This window comes from Gallus gallus, chromosome 13 (genome assembly GCF_016699485.2).
Source record: "Gallus gallus isolate bGalGal1 chromosome 13, bGalGal1.mat.broiler.GRCg7b, whole genome shotgun sequence".
Classification (NCBI taxonomy): Eukaryota; Metazoa; Chordata; class Aves; order Galliformes; family Phasianidae; genus Gallus; species Gallus gallus.
In genome coordinates this window covers 12716420-12736205 of record NC_052544.1, presented here as the reverse complement: position 1 = coordinate 12736205, position 19786 = coordinate 12716420, and the positions used below count along the sequence as shown (strand labels likewise).

The 19786-nt window shown below is 54.5% G+C and overlaps 1 protein-coding gene across 5 annotated transcripts; it reads left to right on the top strand.

The window, feature by feature from the left end:
- The first annotated feature begins 5 nt into the window (after positions 1-5).
- NDST1 (N-deacetylase and N-sulfotransferase 1) lies at positions 6-19448 on the top strand. Of its 5 annotated transcripts, XM_046900449.1 has the most exons (17): positions 6-592; positions 686-7179; positions 9098-9976; positions 10350-10832; positions 11081-11168; positions 11467-11621; positions 12979-13164; positions 13542-13670; positions 13837-14019; positions 14378-14474; positions 14618-14741; positions 15046-15220; positions 15380-15550; positions 16121-16230; positions 16879-16981; positions 17480-17595; positions 17873-19448. In XM_046900449.1, exons 3-17 carry the CDS (start codon positions 9467-9469, stop codon positions 17877-17879), a joined length of 2637 nt encoding a protein of 878 aa, XP_046756405.1. In that variant the 5' UTR covers positions 6-592; positions 686-7179; positions 9098-9466; the 3' UTR covers positions 17880-19448. The 5 variants fall into 5 exon arrangements, with proteins under 5 accessions (XP_046756405.1, XP_015149409.1, XP_004945002.1 ...); XM_015293923.4 differs by lacking the exon at positions 686-7179 and having other exon boundaries at positions 6-73; positions 17927-19448; XM_004944945.5 differs by lacking the exon at positions 686-7179 and having other exon boundaries at positions 6-73.
- Positions 19449-19786: the final 338 nt, after the last annotated feature.

Sequence of the window (19786 nt, the reverse complement as noted above, 5' to 3'; positions counted from 1 at the left end):
GCCTGGCGGCGCGGCGCTCGGGCAGCGGCGGGGCGGAGCGGAGCCGGAGCGGGGCCCTCGGCGGGGCATGCAGGTAGGGGCCGAGCGGAGGTCTGAGCGAGGCGGGGCGGCGGCGGAGCGGAGCCGCAGACAAAGGGCTGCGGGCGGGAGGCGGCGGCGGCGCGGCTCGGGGGATGCGGAGCCCCGGCCTGGTGCTGCCGCTCGGTGGGACCCGGAGCCGGCGAGGCCGAGCCCGGCTGCCCGCGGGAGGCCGAGGGCCGGGCCGGGCCGTGCCACCTGCAGCCCGGGCGAGGCGGGAGCTCCGGGGCCGGGGAGGTGCCGGCGGCGGTGGGCTCCGTCTCGCTCGTTTGGGGCGCTGCTGTGTGCTGGGGGAGCCGTGCCCCCGCCCCGGGTCCGCGCTCTCCTGGGGACCGCCGGGGTCACCTGCAGATGATAGCTGCGCTGCACCCCCGGGCACGGCTGCTGCTCTCCCCGCCCTCCCACGCTGCTGGCACGCCGTGCCAGGTGCCCTCCTGGCTGCCCGACCCGTTGATGCTCCTGTTGCCTTGCTGTCGTCTCCGAGGTCTTGTCGGATCTTCCCAGGATGTCCAGAGTGAGTCAGCTGCTCTCCAGAGGTGTTAGCAGCACCGTGGGACTCCACGGCTCCATCTAACCCTCATCTCCATCAACCTCATGGTCCATCAAGCCGCAGGTCCCTCAATACCTTTCAAGCTTTCCGTCCCCCAGCAAGTGACACTGGGGGCTCTGGGAGAGGAGGAGAAGCGGTACGTGCCGTGCAGCTGCCCGGTGTTGTGTGCTGAAAGCTCCCAGGCTCTGCATGGCACTGAGTACTGCACGCAGTGGGTGCAGATGGCCTCTGAAAGTCAGAGCCGAGCTCGGCGAGGGGATAGGTTGGGGTGTCCCCACTCACAAGGATCATAAATGGCAGTAATTAAAAATAATAAAGGATTAAAGGTGATCCCAGCAGCACAGCCAGGAACTGCTGTAATGGTCCACTGCTTGGCGTGTCTTGAGTCTCCATAAAGCACATTATAATCCCCTCTAGAAGAAATCCTTGCACTTACTCAGCCATGAGCGAACTCCTGGAGCTTTAATGTATAGCTCTATCCATCCCCCAGCCCCAGTCTTTTGTTTTTTGACTCCACCTTTGCCTTTGTGCAGGCAGGTTGTCCCCTGCCTGGCATTCCAGCAGTGTCACCGGGAAGGCTTATGCTCCCCCTGGACTGGATCCCATCATTGCAGCCTCCTGCAAGCAAGGATTTTCCCTTCCCACACTCCCACTGGTGCTGCTGCGTGGCTGCTGCTCCCAGTGCTCAGTGCTTCGCAGCACCACGTTGTCACCAACAGCCTTCACGGCGGCTCTTCCTGCGACAGAGCAGCATCTTTGTTACTTTAATCTCTAGAGCCTTGTGTTGTTTTTTTTAATTGGGGCTGGGCTGGCTCATCCGGGGCTGAGGTGTGAACCAGGAGATGAGCACTGTGCCCACTCCATCGGCTGCACACGGGGCCGTGATGGAGGAAGCCGTTGTTTTCCAAATAAAACAACCAGGACAGATTCAATAGGAAATAAGTTCCTTGCTTCAGAGTGAACTTGCCGTGGGTGGAGAAGAAGGAAATTAAACAATAGAAAAAAACGTGCGTGGCTTGATAAGACAGGAAAAAAACCTTGCTGGCCTCTGGTGGGGTGGCCGAGCATCTTCCCTCTGTGTCAGACCTTGTCTGGGGAATGACGAAGAAGGACGCAGCGCTGCTTGTGGCTCTGGATGCCCGTGTGTGTCTGGGATCACCTGAGCTCACCCCCAGGCTCCCGTCCCACAGGTGCCCACGCTGCTGTTGGCTGTGCCATCCCACGTGTGGGCTGCAGCCTGCAAAGCCATGGAACATTCCCCTGTTGTGCATCTCCAGGGCCAGAGAGCTCAGGCATGCAAAGCCTTTCCCATTCACTTTGGGAAGCTGGTGGGGCTGCTTTGTTTTTGTTTTGGTGGGGATGGGAAGCCCGTCCCTGTTAAGCAGACTGTGAGCTGCTTCGTTGTTTTTTTTTCCCCTTTTCTTTCTGCGCTGAGCTGTCAGTACTTTAAAACAGGATGTATGTTAATGCTCTGCCGGTGGTGATTTAAACAGAAGAAAAAAAAGATGCCTCGCAAGTCAGAAACTAGGCTGGAGCCTGGAGAATGATTAATATCTTTTTCAGGAGCGTGTCGTGGTGAAATACTGCACAGCCGAGTGTGTCCCTGCTGCAGCAGTGTCACCAGCAGCACCTGCCCCCTCCGCCTGCACATTGCTTCTCTCTGATTTTGGGGACGTCTCTGGTTGCCCAAACCCCTGCAGGGGACAGAGGAATGCTGTCCTGGTGAGCTGAGGGCTGTGCTGGGTATCAGGGCTTCCCCTGTGCAAGGCAGACACAATCCTTTGCGTTAGTGACAGCTCCATAGAGTTGCTTCTCTGGGAAAATTACATTTTTAGCTGTCTCTTCATCATCATTAAGTAGAGACAAGGGGGAGCTGGAGAACGAGGTGCTGCCCAGTGGGCCACCATTCCCCAGTGGCTGCTCTTTGGCTGTGTGCAGGCTGGGGTCACTGAGTGGGGTTGGTCGTAAGGCTTTGGTTGTGAGAGTTTACCTTCTATGTGGACTTTATTATTTTCTTCCATCTCTTTTAGTTTTGACTGTTGACTTAAGTCTTGCTGGAATTATGTTAGGACTCAAAGCAGAGAGAAACAAGTTATTAAGGTCCTATATCTTGCAATTGCTTTATGGTCATGAAGGGCTATGTTTTCCAATCCATCTAACGTGTGTTTCTAGCCCTGTTCAGATGGACTTTTTGGAGCTCAGGACCCTTGGGCTTGGGAAATGGGATATTTCTGGCTGAGGTGTCTCTTTTTGTATTTCTACAGTGTGCTGTCCCACGTGCCCTGATGGCTTTAGAACAGGAGATGGGGAGAGGAGATGGGGAGAGGAGGATGTGCCTATGGGGTCTGGGAGGAGGCGATGTGTGATGCTGCTTCCTTGGGGACTGTTGCAGATTTTGGGGCCGGGGGGCTGTGCACGCTTGGTCCCCAAGTGAGCGTGTTCCAAGCACCGTGCACCCATGTCTGTGGAGCAGCAGAGCAGCTGTTGCTGCAGGACCCTTGGAAATGTCGGCTGAGTCACACAGCGCGGATGTAGGGAGAGGGCAGCCCGTAGCTTATGATTCATATTGTTTTCCTGCAAAAGCCATCGACTGTAATGGCAGGGCTTGCAGCAGATGAATCAATACGGAGCTGTAAATCCTGCATGTGGCTGCAGGCTGGGGCTGGAGCTGCTCAGCTGGGACATGTCCTCCCCATAGGGGTCAGCTCCTTCCTGCCTTGCCCCGATGGAAGGGAGCACCACAGCTTGCGTCTCCCATGCTCTGCACCTGCTGCCTTTGCTTCTGCAGGGCTGGGGAGCATGACAGCTTCGGGTACTTTTGAAGGGTGGCAAAGTTTGTCTGGAGAGGTAATATCTTTTATTAGCCCAGCTAATACCTTTAGGAAAAAACAGATGTGCTCTGGGGCCTGAGGAGTGTCCTGGTTGTGCCAGGCTTTCCAACTGCATGCATTGATCTAAGAAAAGATGCGACCTCTGCCTGGCCTGGCCCTGACCTTGGAGACTGCATCCCCAAGCACTGGCCATCAGGAGCCAACACCAGGGCATGCCAGCACCCACAGCGGGCATTGGGCACTGCACTCCTCATCCCACACACACTGTGAGCACCCAGGGGCTGCCCTCAGCCGAAGCAGGATGGATGGGAGCAGAAGGAGCAATTCCAGAGCCCTTCAAGGAGGGAGCAGCTCGCACAGTGCCACAGCCATTGCTTCCAGTCCTGGGCACCGGGGGCTTCACCACAGCCCTGTGTGGTTCCCAGGGATGCTTGCAGTTAGTTTGCACTGCAGTTTTATGGACGCTCATTTGCAAAAGTGACATTTTGGGGCCAGATCAGTGTATGGCAGGGAGGCCTGCTGTCCTCTGAACAGCTGGTGGTTCTTCTGCAACTGGTTGAGGCTGGTCTCCTGCAGATGTCAAATTCCTCGTCATGGGAAGCTGTCAAGAAAAGGAAGCAGCTGCTCTGTACCGGGGGGCTGCCTGGGCAGCAGCAGCAGAGTGGGGACGTTGCTTGTTTTTGGGGGGATGCTGCACGATCCACGTTCTGCAGCTGAGCACAGCCCTCCCTCCCCCTCCGTTTGCAACAGGACCAGCAAAAATCTGGTTGAGCGAAGTGTTGCAAGTAGCAAAAGGTGGCGCCGGGGCCTTCTCAAAAGGGTGTGTGTTTGGGTTGGTGTCCCCATGCAGTGGGCAGGTGACACTGCAACCTGTGGCTCCTTCCCTACCCCTGTGTATTAAACTTCATACCAGGTTCGCTTCCTTCGGTCCTTTTTCTTTCTGACGATGCTTGAACTTCAGACCTTGCTTACCCAGAATGGCTCTGGGACGCTTGGAGAGCCACAAGAATTGTCATGGCACATTTCAAAGCGGTAAAATCTGATCCATTGAGGGGATTGTTTCTCGCCTCTGTGAGCCCACTTAAAATTCACGGCGGGTTTTGTCAGTAAGAACCTGTTTCAATTAACAGACAAAAGAAACTCTCCTCGTTAAGCGTCTCTTTCAATTAAGGTTCGGGAGAATTCCCCAAGCTCCGCTTCCCAGTTCCTCATGAATGAGGGTGTTCCTGAGGCTTCAAGGGCAAAAAGCACCGCACCAAAACTCGCCTTTCCCTTCCCTTTCTGAGAAGAGAACCATTTTCACGACTGGTTTTGTAGGAAACCCGAGCAAAACGCTACTTTCATCTATTCCAGTAAAAGCCAGGCGTTAACGGGGCTGTCTGGGTGAGAAAATGTCTCTTTCACAGCCAGATGCTGTGGCCAAAAATAACTTCTTTATGGGAAGAACTTTGACCATTTCTACTGGGTGCATCATTCGTCTAGCAGCTTGAGCAGGAGGGAGGGCTTGCTTTGGCGACAGCGGTTCACCCCCATGGTCCTGCTGCCCAGACCCCGCGTGGATCTGAGATGCATTTCCCAATGCTTTCTTCTTTGCTGCTGCTCGGTCTATCAAACACCAAGCGCATCCCTGGCACCCCAAGCTTGGGGCTGCACGTCGGTGCGCTCATCCTTCTTTATTTCATATCATTGTGGCTCTGGGATGGGGAAAACCATGCTGCTGTCCTTAGGATAGCTGGGCTGGGGCCGTGGCCCTGCCGGTAAGCACTTTGTTTTTATCCCTGGCGTGTTGTAACTACTGTTTGCTAAGCACTTAAGAAGCCCATGTAATCTATGGCTAAGGCATTCCTTATCCAGCATTATAAACTGCTCTGATAGCGAGCGGCCCTGCAGGTCGCCTTAGGAAGAGCCAGGGCCAGGTTGGCCAAAATGGGACTGTTTGTACCAAAAGTGGCACGGGGCTGCTGGAGCGGCTTCCCAAAGCCAGCATCCCACCCGGCTGGGGGAGAGCCTTCAGGAGTCAGTGGCTGATAAAGCAGTGGTGCAGAAGTGGATGTTTAAAGGGAGATTTCTCACGCTGGTTACTTCTTCATTTCTAATGTGCTCTCTCCTGTCTTAAGCTCGCGGTTGTGTCTTGAATAATATGATGGCATTAATCTCCTCTCTAAGGATGTGCTTAGTTCAATGGTTTAAGATCTAAATATTACCAAAAGAGCGAGGGGAAATTCCCTGTAGAGGGAATTTAAACCTATTAATAATCATTTAGGCTGGCTTTGTGCATCTTCTGCAGGTAGCCCGTGATTCCCAGGGCTGCAGGGGCAGCATCCGCTCAGGATGCTGGCAAGGCTGCGTGAGATGCAGGAGTGATGGGGCACGGCCAGGATGGCGTTGCGATCCCACTGGGGATGGATATTCCAGGGTGGCCAAAGCATAGCATCTGCCTTGCTCGTCTGAGAGCTCAGAAGGGTTGGCCAAAGCGTGGATGTGCGAAGGGAAGTGATGGAGCAAGCAGAAGTGATTGCGAATTGCTGAACTAAGCAATGCAGTCTTATGCCTTTCCTCTAAATCCTTTTTCCATCCGGGCTTAACCCTGCCGGCTTGCTTACGCATGGCAGCTCTCTGCCAAGTAGGGCTGTGGCTCTGGGGGGCACATCCCCATCTCAGGTTCTCCCCATTGAGGGTAGACATAGCCCTGCTGGTAAGCACTTATACAGCGCCCCATAACTTCAGCAGCCCTGCTGCTCAGGGATGTGCCCTGCAGGTCTCTGAGCTTTCCGGGACAGTGGGTGATTGCAGCATCCAGCTCCCCTTGGCCACGTCACATCAATGATTTGAGCTCGCATCCTGTGCTGGGATAGATGATTTATTTGGCTTGTGAACCACCTTGGTCTTTGCTGCTTGCACCTGTGGCTGGACCTGTTGTACTGCTGATAAATCAACACTGCTGTGCGTGTCTGCTGGGACCACTCAGCCTTTCTCTTTCCTCCGGATCTATTTGCACTTCCTTGCTTATATTTAATCCTCCCATTGCATCCCTGCAAATCCCACTGGAGGTGAAAGAGAGAGCACTGTGTGCTGGTGATGGAGGTGGTTTCATCCCCCCATCCCTCTCTGGTTTTCCAGCTGGGAAGTACCAGCATCTCCATCCCTGGTGATGGGATCTCCATCCCAGTACCAGCTGGTGACGGGAAGCTTCCCTTCCCTCTGCCCCATTTTCTGGCAATATTTCTTCCTTTTTCTATCTGGGAGAGAAGAATAAACAAATCTCAGGTGGCCAATGAGCCCAGGCAGGGCTGTCCCACCTCCCTGCCCACCAGGAACAGCTGTGGCAGGCAGGGATGCACCAGGGAGCATGTGCTGCTGTGGGGAGGCGGCAGCAGGGGATGCGCTGCAGGAGAGCAAAGCTTCGAGGTGCTTGTCCTGCACTGCATGGCCGTGGCTCAGGCGGGTGTGTGGCCGTGCTGGAGAAGCTGCTGTGATGCTGATGCTGTTTGTCAGCCTCCCGGATTACAACCGCTGGCCCTAAGCCGGCCGGCAGCCCGCGGCAGGGTGCTCCTCGTGGGGAGCTTTGTGTCTTCCGCCCCACGCCCTCACCCTTCCTTTTTCATAGACCCTTTGAATGCCTTGCTGCGTTATCACTGTGGGAGCAGAGCTCGGCTGCGCTGCAGAAGCTGTGCTTTGAGGCCGGGAAGGTGAGAGGTTTCCTGCACACAGCGAGCAGAGGTGGGTTTGCTGAGCCTGCGGGCACAGTGGGGAGCATGGAGGCTCTGCTTGAGGAACACGGGCTTCCAGGAGAGCCCGTGCGATGAGCTTGGGCAAAAATCAAACAGAAAAGGGTATTTGTAGCAGCTCTTCCTCCTGGGATCCTTTCTGTGCTGCTCCGGTTTAGCATTGGTCGGCTCAGCACGGTGTTTCTGGGGCTTCAGGGCTGCACGTGGTGCTCCGGCTGTAGTTTTCAGCTGGCGCCTTTTAAGTAACCGCTGTGGTTTTAAGAGGCACCTGAGCAGCTTCTGAAAATCAGGTTAAAAGGAAGTTTGACTCCCGTTGTCACTTCGCCAGCTCTTGTGAAAGCTAGTTTTTTTTTCCTCTTTTTTGTTACCACATTCGCATTTTTGTTTCGGAAGAAATACAACGAAATCGTCGATCTCTGGGACTCTGCTCTCAGACCTAAACCTGTGGCAGTGGGAGCTGCCCGTCTCCTGCTCCCAAACGCATCAGCCTGGCTGCTGGCAGGCAATGACGGATGGATGCTCAGCCCCAGCCGCTGTCACGGGCCGTGGTGATGCTCCATCCACCGGCTGTCACTTCCCTGCCGGTAGCCATGGGAACGCGGCAGCACCGGTGCTTGCGTTGCCCTCCTGATAGGGGAAAGAGGTTGATGGGGAATGGGGTGCTGTGTTCAGGATGCAGTGCTCGGAGGCGTTCCCAGCTCTCCCTGGTTTGTCAGGGAGGATGGATTTTCCCCAAGGATTTCCCTTAACGCACACACAGCGCTTTTTGGCTTTTCTCCTTTATTCTGCTGTGCTGGGAGGTTTGGAAAGAAGGGTACAGCACGGGCGTGGAGCAGACCTTGCTGCAGGTAAGGGCAGGAATGACAGGATTACCCTGCAAAGTCGCAGCCTATAATCCATGTTACTCTTCAGATGGCCACATTTAATCCCGTTATTGTCTGGATTATATTTGTCCGGCTGCTGCCCGCTTGTGCAGCCCTGCACAGCTATGCTCCCAGCCCAGACCTGTGGGGAAGGGCTCCCAAGGGAGCTATGAACAGCCACAGCACCCTGCAAGGTGTGAAAGCAAGGGGCTGGGCTGCCCTTTCGGGCTGTCTCTGGGCAGGGTTGAGCCATGCCAAGGGCAGGGGCGAGGGACAGATCCTTTCTCTGTCTGCCACTGCGGCCGGGATGCCAGAGCTCTATTTTTATCTCTCTCCCAATCCCCTGTAATGCTTTGATTGCACAAACCCCTTCCCACAGCACCCAGGGGCTGTGTGCAGAGAGCTCTGCCCAGCCAGGAGCGGGCTGCTGCCCCAGGAGGACCTGCTCACCAGCAAGTGGTGTCTGCCCTTTTTTCTCCCTTTTTCAAGTTGGCCTTTCACAGAGAGAAGGAAAACAATCCCAAGGTCCTTCTGGCTCCACGTGGACACTCCTGCTGGCCTTGGCCTTTCCCTCAGAAGAAGGCTTTGTCTCGCTGACCTTGGCTGGCCGCCTGCCCACAGCCCTCCCCTGCCACCGGCCGTGTCCCACGAGTGCATTGTGCCGGAGGGGAATGTGGCTCAGGGACGTTGTGCCCCAAGGACCTTCATCACAGCATGAATGCGTGAGCTCTGGCCCGATGCTGCTCGTGGTGAATACGTTTGGAAAGCCTTGGAGCCCGTGCAGAATAAAAGGGTGTGGGCCACATGCTTGCAGCAGGGAAGGGAGGAGCGGGGCTGCTTGTTGGAAGGGCTCTGCCGGCTCACAGAGCCCTGGGGGCCCACGGGGGGCCAGGGACACTCCTATCCCAGCTGGGCACCCAGGGACATGCAGCACATGTGCATCCTGCCCTGGCACACTGGCCACAGGCCCCCGCATGCCGGCAATTCGCCGAGAGTTGTAGAAAGCCAAGCCACGGCCGTGCGGTGCTCACCTCCCCTCTTTTACAGGGCTGCACGTGCTGCTGCTGGAGCAAAGCATCCTGGAGAGCCGCCATGCCTGCATGTCTGCCCAGACCCACACCGAGGCCTCCCGCTGCCCCCTCGCCCCACTGAGGCCATGGGATTTCGGCTGGGGACGGGGACTCTCAGCACGTTTGCCATGGTGACATGAAGCGGACAGCGAGGGACGCTGGACTGCTGGAGGGGAGAAACCCTGTGTGCGCACAGGCACCCTGCTAGTATTTTAATTTATTATCAGTAGCATTATTCCAGTTTATTTTCCCCTTTTTTGTTTTTTGTGGTGGTGTTTGTTTCTTCCCCTCCCCTGGGGCTCGAGAGGGCAGGGGAGGGGACCCCAACTTGCCTGTGGATGCAAGGATGACTGTGCTGGCAAGGGCCCGGAGGGGTATCCGACAGGTATCTCCCCAGCTCGTGCTGCTCCTGCTCTTTGTATTCTGCCTACTCAGTGTTTTTGTCTCGGCATATTATTTATATGGATGGAAAAGAGGCTTGGAGCCCTCTGGGGATGTGCCAGGGCCGGACTGCGATGAACCCAAGGTTGCCCCTTCCCGCTTGCTCCCACTGAAGGCCCTCAAAGTGGCCGATTCCTCACGCACAGACCCATTGGTGCTGGTGTTTGTGGAGAGCCTCTACTCCCAGCTGGGCCAGGAGATTGTGGCCATTCTGGAGTCCAGCCGCTTCAAGTACAGGACAGAGATCGCCCCAGGAAAGGGGGACATGCCCACATTGACTGACAAAGACCGGGGACGCTTTGCACTCATCATTTATGAGAACATCCTCAAGTACGTCAACCTGGACGCCTGGAATCGGGAGCTGCTGGACAAGTACTGCGTGGAGTACGGTGTGGGCATCATTGGCTTCTTCAAGGTATGGGAGTTTGTGGGATGAGCTGAGCCCACATGGCAGGGGCTGAGGTTGGGGGGAGCCCGTGTGGCCACAGGTGTTGATGTCGGGAGGAGTTTGGCCCAGGGCTGTCCTCCTGCAGGTTCTCCTTGCCTGTCTTGTCCTGTTAGAGTGCTGCAGGGGGATAGCAGGGAATGGAAATGCAGATTTGCAGGTGGCTGCAGGTGAGGGTGTCCCATGTTTGGGCAACAAATAGGAGAGGGACCCAATGCCTGGAGTGCAGAGTGAGCACTGTAGCTGTTTGTGAAGGGGTGGTCGGCTGCTCCACTCCCCCATCTATTCAGCCACCCAACAGAGCTGCTGTCTTGTCTCATTTAACCCTTTTCTTTCCTCACAGGCCAATGAAAACAGCCTGCTGAGTGCACAGCTGAAGGGCTTCCCCCTCTTCCTCCACTCCAACCTGGCGCTGAAGGACTGCAGCATCAACCCCAAGTCGCCCCTCCTGTACATCACCCGGCCCAGTGAGGTGGAGAAGGGTGTGCTCCCCGGTGAGGACTGGACCGTTTTCCAGTCCAACCACTCCACCTATGAGCCCGTCCTGCTGGCCAAGACCAAGTCAGCCGAGTCAATCCCACATATGAGCGTGGATGCGGCGCTGCACACCACAGTGATGCAGGATCTGGGCCTCCATGATGGCATCCAGAGGGTGCTTTTTGGCAACAACCTCAACTTCTGGCTGCACAAGTTGGTCTTCGTGGATGCTGTCTCCTTCCTGACAGGGAAGAGGCTCTCCCTGCCCCTCGATCGTTACATCCTGGTGGACATTGATGATATATTTGTGGGCAAGGAGGGCACTCGCATGAAGGTGGAAGATGTCAAGGTGCTGCTGTTACAGTCTAGCTGGATGGGCAGGGGGGCATCTGGGACCTGGGTGAGGGATGGGATGTTTTTTACTGCAGGGGTGAGCTTCCCTGTCCTCAGAGCATTCTCCTTATGGGAGTCCCTTCTCCAAAGGGCTTAGAGGCGTGGGTTCTTGCCTTGGTATGGGCTTTGCTGGAGGCCTGGTTATGAAGCTGTCCCCTGCTGCTGCTGACTGAGGACATTTTGCTTTCTCTTTCCCTCCCTCAGGCGCTATTTGACACGCAGAACGAGCTGCGCACCCACATCCCAAATTTCACTTTCAACCTGGGATACTCAGGGAAATTCTTCCACACAGGTAAGGAGAGTAAGGCCATCACCTCATGCATCAGTGCATAACTGATGTCAGGGCTGCAGGATTCCCTGACCCAGGCTATGCTGCAGAGCAGTCTGCCTAGCCAGCACAGGTGAGGTGTCCATGGGGCAGCTCACTTCCAGGAGCTTTCCCACTCTCCCAAGAGAGCTCCTTGGAGCAGGCACCCCATGCCAGGACCTCGTACCTGTCCTCTTCCCTCTATATGGGATGCTCATGCATCCCAGGGACACCCTATGCAGCTTTGCATACTCTGCAGTGACAACAAGTGCTTTCCCTGCAGGTACTGATGCCGAGGATGAAGGTGACGATCTGCTGCTGTCTTACGTGAGGGAGTTCTGGTGGTTCCCACACATGTGGAGCCACATGCAGCCTCACCTCTTCCACAACCAGTCAGTTCTTGCCGAGCAGATGACCTTAAACAAGAAATTCGCTGTCGTGAGTAAGATGCCGCCGGCGGGGATGCTTGTAATGGGGGGAGAATGGGGTGAGGGGGTACAGATAGGCCTTTGTAGGCTGAGAAATCAAAGAGAATGGCCTTAGCCTCCTGTGGTCACTAGACTGATATCCTATCTCCTTGGATAGAGCTCTGATTCCCAGGGTGACAGTATCTGCTGGAGAAGGGAGCCGATGACAGTGAGCCTCAGGAACCCCCTCTCCTGTTTGCCTGGGTGTAAATTTGGGATGAGCATCTTCTGAAGCTCAGCACCCTGCCTTTGTAACTTGGCGGTTAAATCCATTTATACACCAGTACTCGGAGCAAAAGTACTTATCCACACCAACCAACGTGCCTCTGTCACAATGAGCTGCCCCGGTGCCTGCTGACTGGGAAATGCTGTCCGTGTGTTGTTCCACTCCAGCTGTGTGACTGCAGCTGTGCCAGTGCTGCTGCCTGCTCTGAGGCAGCATTCATGGGAACACAGAGATCAAACCCACAGCACTACAGAAGGCAGCAATCGCTTGGGTTTGTGTGCTGGATTTTAACCAAGCCTGAGGTTTATGTTTAGTACGCTGTGGTTTGGTGTTGCACTGAAGCTGGCCCATGTGGCATCCTGAAGTGGGGTCAGAGCGGCTGTGCCTGCAAGGATCTCACTGCTGGAAACTCCCTCTGCAGGCCAAGTTGTCGAGGGACTCATTTTCTTTGTAAGGGCAAGCTCTGACCTTTGGCTTGGTTGGAGATTGTCCATCCTGGGAAGTCCTTTATCTGGCCTACATAAAGTCAGCATTGACACCAAGTCATGCTGTGATCAACTGATGTGCTCACAGCTGTCTCAAATCCAAATCCAGTAAAGCCAGGCCTAGCAGTAATAGCTGGATCTGGAAAGATGAAGAACCATCTCTCAGACAACTTGAATTAATTCCCTGTTAATTAGAGATGCTTAATTAAAGAGTGAGACTGGAGCACTTCTGCTTGTGCTAGAAGAGATGGGCAGGTGTCCAGCTGAAAACTTCCAAGTTGCTTTGTAACTACTGATATAAATCAATTTACAGTTCTGTATAGTTGTCCCTGCACAATCTTCACCAACAAGCTTTGCTGCTGCTGGCTTTTTGGTGAAAGCAGAAATGACTCCAAGAGGAACGAGTGTCCACCCAGCACATCTTCTATTGAACTCCTTTTTCTGGAGACAGGCCTTGGTTAGGGGAAGATGCATGAGAACAGCCCAGCTCTTATTGCTCATCAAGACACAGGTGGACTGTTCAGGGTTGGGTAGGGACAATCCTTGGGGGAGGTTGTGTTGAGCTGGCAGCTGGTGGTTCTGGGTTCTCCCTGGTCACCCAATCTCTTCCTTGTTAGGAGCATGGCATCCCCACTGACATGGGGTATGCAGTGGCCCCCCACCACTCGGGTGTCTACCCTGTCCACGTGCAGTTGTATGAAGCTTGGAAGCAGGTTTGGTCAATCAAAGTCACAAGCACAGAAGAATACCCTCACCTGAAACCTGCTCGCTATCGCCGCGGCTTCATCCACAATGGTATCATGGTAGGTGGCCAGGTGTTATCTCTGATGCTTTTTCTTCTCTGCCTCCTCCACCAAAACTTTGATGTGTGGTGTCTGAATGGCTTGGCTATTTTGGCTCCAGCCAGAGGAGACCGTTGATTTGATGGGGTTGTGTTCCCTCCATGTTTGCTAGTCCTGCACAGTGGAACTTTCTATAAGGACACTTTGTGGCCTCTCCATCCGTTCATCTGCATCCCTTGAGAGTAGGAGAATTCAAGTCAAGGGGTAGCAGAGCTGATCCTGACCTCTGAGAGGCTGAGAACCCTTTTTTGAATCTGGGAGAAGGGGCTGTGTGGCTTTTTCATTGCCCTGGCTCCTCCTCCTCCTGCTGCTCCAGACACATGTTTCTCCCTCCCCAGGTCCTCCCCCGACAAACCTGTGGCCTCTTCACACACACCATCTTCTACAACGAATACCCTGGTGGCTCCAGTGAGCTGGACAAGATCATCAATGGAGGCGAACTGTTCCTGACAGTGCTCCTTAACCCCGTGAGTACTGCTGCCTGGGGACATATGGGTAGCACCTCTTGCAGAGCTGTCCCCTGCTGCTGCTGCAGGCAGTATCCCCAGCTCACTCAGCTGGAGCAGAGGGCTGTTTGCATAGGATGACAGCTGGGTGAGGTCCTGCTAACCCTTGCTCCATCCTCTACCTCAGATCAGCATCTTCATGACCCATTTGTCCAATTATGGCAATGACCGCCTGGGTTTGTACACCTTCAAACACCTGGTCCGCTTCCTCAACTCCTGGACCAACCTGAAGCTGCAAACGTTGCCGCCTGTGCAGCTGGCACAGAAATACTTCCAGATCTTCTCCGAGGAGAAGGACCCCCTGTGGCAGGTATGCCCTATGCCTTGTGCAGAGGGAATGGGGAGAGCAGCCCGGTCTTCTGTCTGTGCTGGGGAGAGGGAAGTGGGATAAAGCTGGCCTTGCTCTAAGCAGCGGGTTGGACTGAATGATCTCTTCGGGTCCTTTCCAACCTGAATTTTCCTGTGATCCTGTGGAAAAGCAGTGATTTTTCACCTCTTTATAGTTCCACGGGTAGTGCTAGGACAGAATTTGTTTCATGGGCCTGGAAATAAACCCAGACCTTTGCCATGGCCACCCTGCACATCTGCTCTAGCTCAGGGAAGCTGAGCAGCCATGCAGCTTCCTTCCCAGGCTGCCCTGTCTCCAACCATCCTGCTCTGCATTTCAGGATCCCTGTGAAGACAAGCGTCACAAAGACATTTGGTCCAAAGAAAAGACCTGTGACCGATTCCCAAAGCTCCTCATCATTGGGCCTCAAAAAACAGGTACATCCCTTCATCCTCAGTGCTGTGAGCATGGCAAGATGCTTGCTGCGTTTCCCACACCCTCAAGGAGCCTCTCTCAGCCCTGCTGATGCAAAGCAGGGAGGGAAATCAGTCCTGTCAGCTCTCATTTTCTCTGTCTGAAGGAACAACTGCCCTTTATCTCTTCTTGGGGATGCACCCAGACCTGAGCAGCAACTACCCCAGCTCAGAGACCTTCGAGGAGATACAGTTCTTCAATGGACACAACTATCACAAGGGCATAGACTGGTAGGTCAGCCTGCATCTTCCTACCATGAGGACAGATTGAGAGCACCGATTTCTCGGGGAGCAGGAGCAAGGCTGCCTTGAGGCTGTTAGTCTCACGTCTAAGGAGCTGGGGACCACTGCATGGTCTGCTCCATGCAAGGTCACTCATGACAGCAGCAGCTCTGCCTGGTGGCCTGAGTTTGTCTTTTCCCTGAGCACCTGCAGTGCTTGGTACAAAGTGTTGTGAGACTGCTACGTGCAAAGAGGGTTGCTGGGGATATTTCATGATCCCTATCCACTTGCCTCACGCTGTGCCTTCCCTCAGGTACATGGAGTTCTTCCCCATCCCCTCCAACACCACCTCTGACTTCTATTTTGAAAAGAGTGCCAACTACTTTGACTCAGAAGTGGCTCCCCGACGAGCTGCAGCCCTGCTCTCTAAGGCCAAAGTCATCACAATCCTCATCAACCCTGCAGATCGAGCCTACTCCTGGTATCAGGTGAGCCACCCAACCCTCCTCTCGCACAGCTCCCTGTTGGGTCAGGAGCTCCTTTGATCTCTTGGGAGGCTGTAGTACTTTGCAGGCATCCCGGGGTTTGGGTCCAGTTGGTGTCCATTCTTGGCTGTCTCAGAAACCTGTTTTGCTCATGCTTTATAGCATCAGCGAGCCCACGATGACCCAGTTGCCCTGAAATACACCTTCCATGAGGTGATCACAGCTGGACCTGAGGCTGCTGCGAAGCTGCGGACCCTGCAGAACCGCTGCCTGGTGCCAGGCTGGTATGCCACCCACATCGAGCGCTGGCTGAACAGCTACCATGCCAACCAGGTAGGGAGGGCAGCCCCGACACCTCACTCTCCTGAACAGCATCAGTACAGCACCAGAGCAGGACAAAAATAGCAGGCCAAGATATCCCTGGCTTCAAGCTGCCCACAAGGGAAATCGGGGTTAGATCTCAGCCTCGCTGTGACCTGCATGGAGAGGGAGAGTGTGCTGCTGGCAGGGTATGGGCTGTATGGGGCGATTCTGCTCAGCTGAATGATTTTTCCATCATCACTCAACCTTATAAAGTCTATTAATTGTGTGGTTCTGGCATAATTGCTGTAATATAATCCTGACTCTCTGTGGGTTAGACAGCCCTGAGCTGAAGCTCTGATTATGTCCTGGATAGATCCTAGCTCTGACTTAAATTTGCATTCAGTTTTCCAACACCTAGTGTAAGAGAACACCTGGACACATGTTCACTACTGGCATTAAAAAGGGAACCCTCCACAAGCTCATGGCAAATTTAGCTCTGAGATGGCAAAATATGCAGAGAAGGTGTTGTTTTGCCCCAGGAGAGGAGGGCTGAGAGCCAGCAGGAGGTGAGAGCTGACAGCCCTGCCTTCCTTCTTGCAGATTCTCGTCCTGGATGGCAAGCTGCTCCGAACAGAACCTGCCAAAGTGATGGAAACAGTCCAGAAATTCCTAGGTGTGACCAACTTCATCGATTACCACAAAACCCTGGCGTGAGTCCCACCTGGAGCTTTCCTTACTCCTCAGCCTGGAAAGCACCTGCTGCATTCACTGGGCACAGAGCAGGGGTTGCTCCCTTTTACTTCAGGGGAAGCTCAGGAGCACAAAGCTGTCCAAGGCAGCATCCTGAGACCTGCTTTTGGTTCTTACTGTATGGCACCTTCACAGGAGCATTTCAGACAATAAAGCCCACCATAGGAAGCAGAAGCCTTCAGAGCTCCTAAAAAAATAGTTTACTTCTGTGCCTGTCTTGCCTGGGTGTTCGGCCACTCTACATTTGGGCCCAGGTGATGTGGGGCTCCTGAGAATATTCAAAGCTGAAGGTGTCACAGAAGGTAATAATAAAAGCCCACACAGGCTTCCATGCTTTCTCATAGCAGGGCAGCAAAAGTAATAAATGAATTTTGTCAGGCTACTTAGGGTACACCTGTATGGTAAACCTGTTGTACAGGTTGGTCAATAATGAGATGTTAGCTGGGCTGCAAATTAAAAATAGGCTCCAGAGCAGCACCTGTGCAGCAGGACTTATCTGCCAGCCAGCTTGCATACCCCAGGGTTATGCATAGTAGGGCATTACTGTTGGTCAGGGCTGGGGCAGGGTGCCCTGGCAAACAGGGTGAGGCAGAATTGTCTCTTTACAGGTTTGACCCAAAGAAAGGATTCTGGTGTCAGCTTTTAGAAGGAGGCAAAACCAAATGCCTGGGGAAGAGCAAAGGGAGGAAGTACCCTGAGATGGATTCAGATGTGAGTATGCAGAAAGCCTCAGTGGGGCAGTAGCTTTGTAGGCGCAGCATTGTAGACACAGAGTGGGGCTGTAGCAAAGGAGGGCTGGGTGGTGAGGATGGATCTGGATGCAGCAGAGTAATGCTATAATGGGATGGAAAGTACTGTGATAATAGTGGGGTGGCAAAATCTTTGGCTACAGCAAATGAGAACGAGCCCAAACGCAGCAGTTGCAGAAATAAAGGAAAAAGCTGCTTACCTTTGGAAGGCCTCAGGAAGGCAGGGATCTCCAACAAGAGGTCCCTTTGCCTCCACTGCTAACCCTTAAATGAGGTCTGGGAAGGGGTGGATCCTGGCTCCATCCCTTCTGGTCATTCAGCTGCATTGCATACACCTGAGCTCCCCTGGATTGGCCCTGCCTTCCCACCAGATGTTCAATCACTGTTTCAGGCCATGACTCAGCATTTCTCCTACAAGCAGTCTGTCCTGTTAACCCTTATCTCTGTTCTCCCATTGCAGTCACGAGCCTTCCTGCGGGACTATTACAGGGACCATAACATCGAACTCTCCAAGCTCCTGTACAAAATGGGGCAGACGCTGCCCACCTGGCTGCGGGAGGAGCTGCAGAGCACCAGGTAGCTGCCGCCCTCCGATCACATCCCTAAGCAATATCCAGCCACAGCCATTGAGGGGATGCTGGAGCCCTCGAGTGGGATGGCTGTGTTGAAGGCTGCTGGGTGCTGGCCTGACTCTGTGGTCCCAGCGCTGTGACCTCTCCGTCTGCCCCGCATCCATTCTGTTTTGTTTTTATCTCTTGAATTCCCAAACCTGGTGGTGAGGTCCTTTCCTGTCCCGCTTTGATGGAGGAAATGGGGAATTGGCACAAATTCCCTCTTTCTCTGCCTAAAACAGACCTTAAGTCCCCTGGGCTGCGAGCAGCGTTGGAGCCATTCTGCACTTCCTCAGCAGGTGATGGAGGAGCAGCTTTGGGTGCGCTGGAGGTGACTTGTACACAGCTGTACAGAGCTGTACAGAAGAAAGGAGCTGGTGGAGAGCCAGTGCACCAAGTGACCCAGAGCTCGTCCTGCCACCCAGCCCAGCAGCAGGAAGTGAGAGTTTGCTGGATTCCCCAAAACCCGGCTCTAAAAACACCCGAAAAGAGAAACGAAAAGAAAGAGGTGTCTTTTTGGTTCAAAGACAAGGATGCTATTTCTTTGCTCATCTTCATTCGTTTTCAATCTGAACCTCTTCCCGGTCCGTGGCGATGCGGTGGGACCGCTGTCAAGTAGGAGAAGGGGACGGGGTGCTCCCAGACCCTCACCTGCTCTGCAATGTTTTACAATTGTGGTGTTTCCTGTGGTAAAGCCCAGAGGTGCCTGGAGACCCCCGACACGCACCCAACACAGCTCACAGGAGCGTGGGCCCTCGGGGGACGAGGCAGACTTTGGGCTAATGGCAGTTGGAAGGACGCTGAGAACTTCAAACCTCTTGAATATTAAAAGCTAAAGTATTTTAATAATGTCGGGGTGTGGGGGAGGGTTGGTTTCGTTCTGATTTTGCAGGGGGGTTGTTTGGTTTTATTTTCTGATTCAGTGCCAGAATTTGTACCTAAACCCTGAGGGTTTTATGTGGTCTGTTTGGCTGTTGGACAAAGGTCAGTGGGGAAATAATGGGAGTTTTCCCCACCAGAGATGTGTCTTTATACTTGTCATGGTGATGTGCAGGAGCTGCCTCTGCTCACGTGGGCTTTGCAAGTGCTCTCCCATCCCTGGCTCTGGCTGCCCTGGCAATGAGTGCACGAGTGTGTGTGTGTGTGTGTGTGTGTGTGTGTGAGCATCCACGTATGTAGCAGTGCCAACACTGAGCTGTAATGGTTTTATGTGGGTAAGGGCCCAGATTTCCTTGTGGATGGAGCTGTTGGTGTGCATGCTGGAGGCTGGGGAAGGGCAGAGCCCTGGTGGTACGTAGGGATAGGTGGGGGCACTTTGTGAAGGGCACCCCGTTACCATTTGTGCCCCCAAGGCATTCGCAGCACCGCTGGGGAGCAGGCAAAGGTGGCTTGATGGTACCGTGTGGGCAGGTGGGGTGAGGACAAATGCTTTCTCCAACCCGGGGGACGTTTGCTCCCTTTGTGTTTTATGCTTGGAGGAGGGGAGCTGGGGTCCCCCTGGCTGTCCTCCTGCAGTGCTCTGGCAGCGTCTGGACATGGAGCAATGCCAGGGCAGTGCCAGGGGAGAGTGGCAGCCATGAGGGACTCTGCCCCACCATTCCTTCAGGTTCTGGATGGCGGTGGTGCTTCCCAGCCTTTGGGTTTTGCATGAACCTTTGTAGCCGTGCCCAGGGCCGCAGGGTGGGGGCTGCCCTTCCCCTCTGCCCCCCTTGGCTCCGTCCGAGCCCATTCATGAGGCTGCGTTCAGAGCGTGTCCCGGTCACTAATGTAAGGTCCTGTTGAACTAACTGCTAATAAAATGGGGTTCGCTGGTTTTAACTGCTGTGCTTTTCCTTGTTTCCTGCTCTCCTCCCCGGAACAGCTGCATGGGGTTCTACACGCCCACTCACAGCAGCACTGTTGTGCCCGAGATGTGGGACTGCTGTTCTGGGGTCTCATTTTGGAGGCTGTCGCCTGTGCCTTATGGGTGTACATAGGATGCCACGATATGCACGCAAGGACTGTCGGGACATGACCCACGTGTGCCCAACAGGGCTGTCCCATACCCCCACGTGTGCCAGCATCCCCCTGGCTGCTCCCGTCCCCGTGGCACAGTGGCTCATAGCCTTTGGGGGGTGGGTTTGGGGAGGATGGAGGTGCCGTGGTGGCAGCCCCAC

What these genes read in the sequence shown, in the direction of transcription:
- NDST1 (XM_015293923.4), top strand. Translation starts at nt 9,467, where the DNA reads ATGACTGTGCTGGCAAGGGCCCGGAGGGGTATCCGACAGGTATCTCCC. An exon ending in TAAACAAGAAATTCGCTGTC is followed by an intron (nt 11,622 to 12,978) that starts GTGAGTAAGATG and finishes CTTCCTTGTTAG; the next exon opens with GAGCATGGCATCCCCACTGA. An exon ending in AGAAGGACCCCCTGTGGCAG is followed by an intron (nt 14,020 to 14,377) that starts GTATGCCCTATG and finishes TCTGCATTTCAG; the next exon opens with GATCCCTGTGAAGACAAGCG.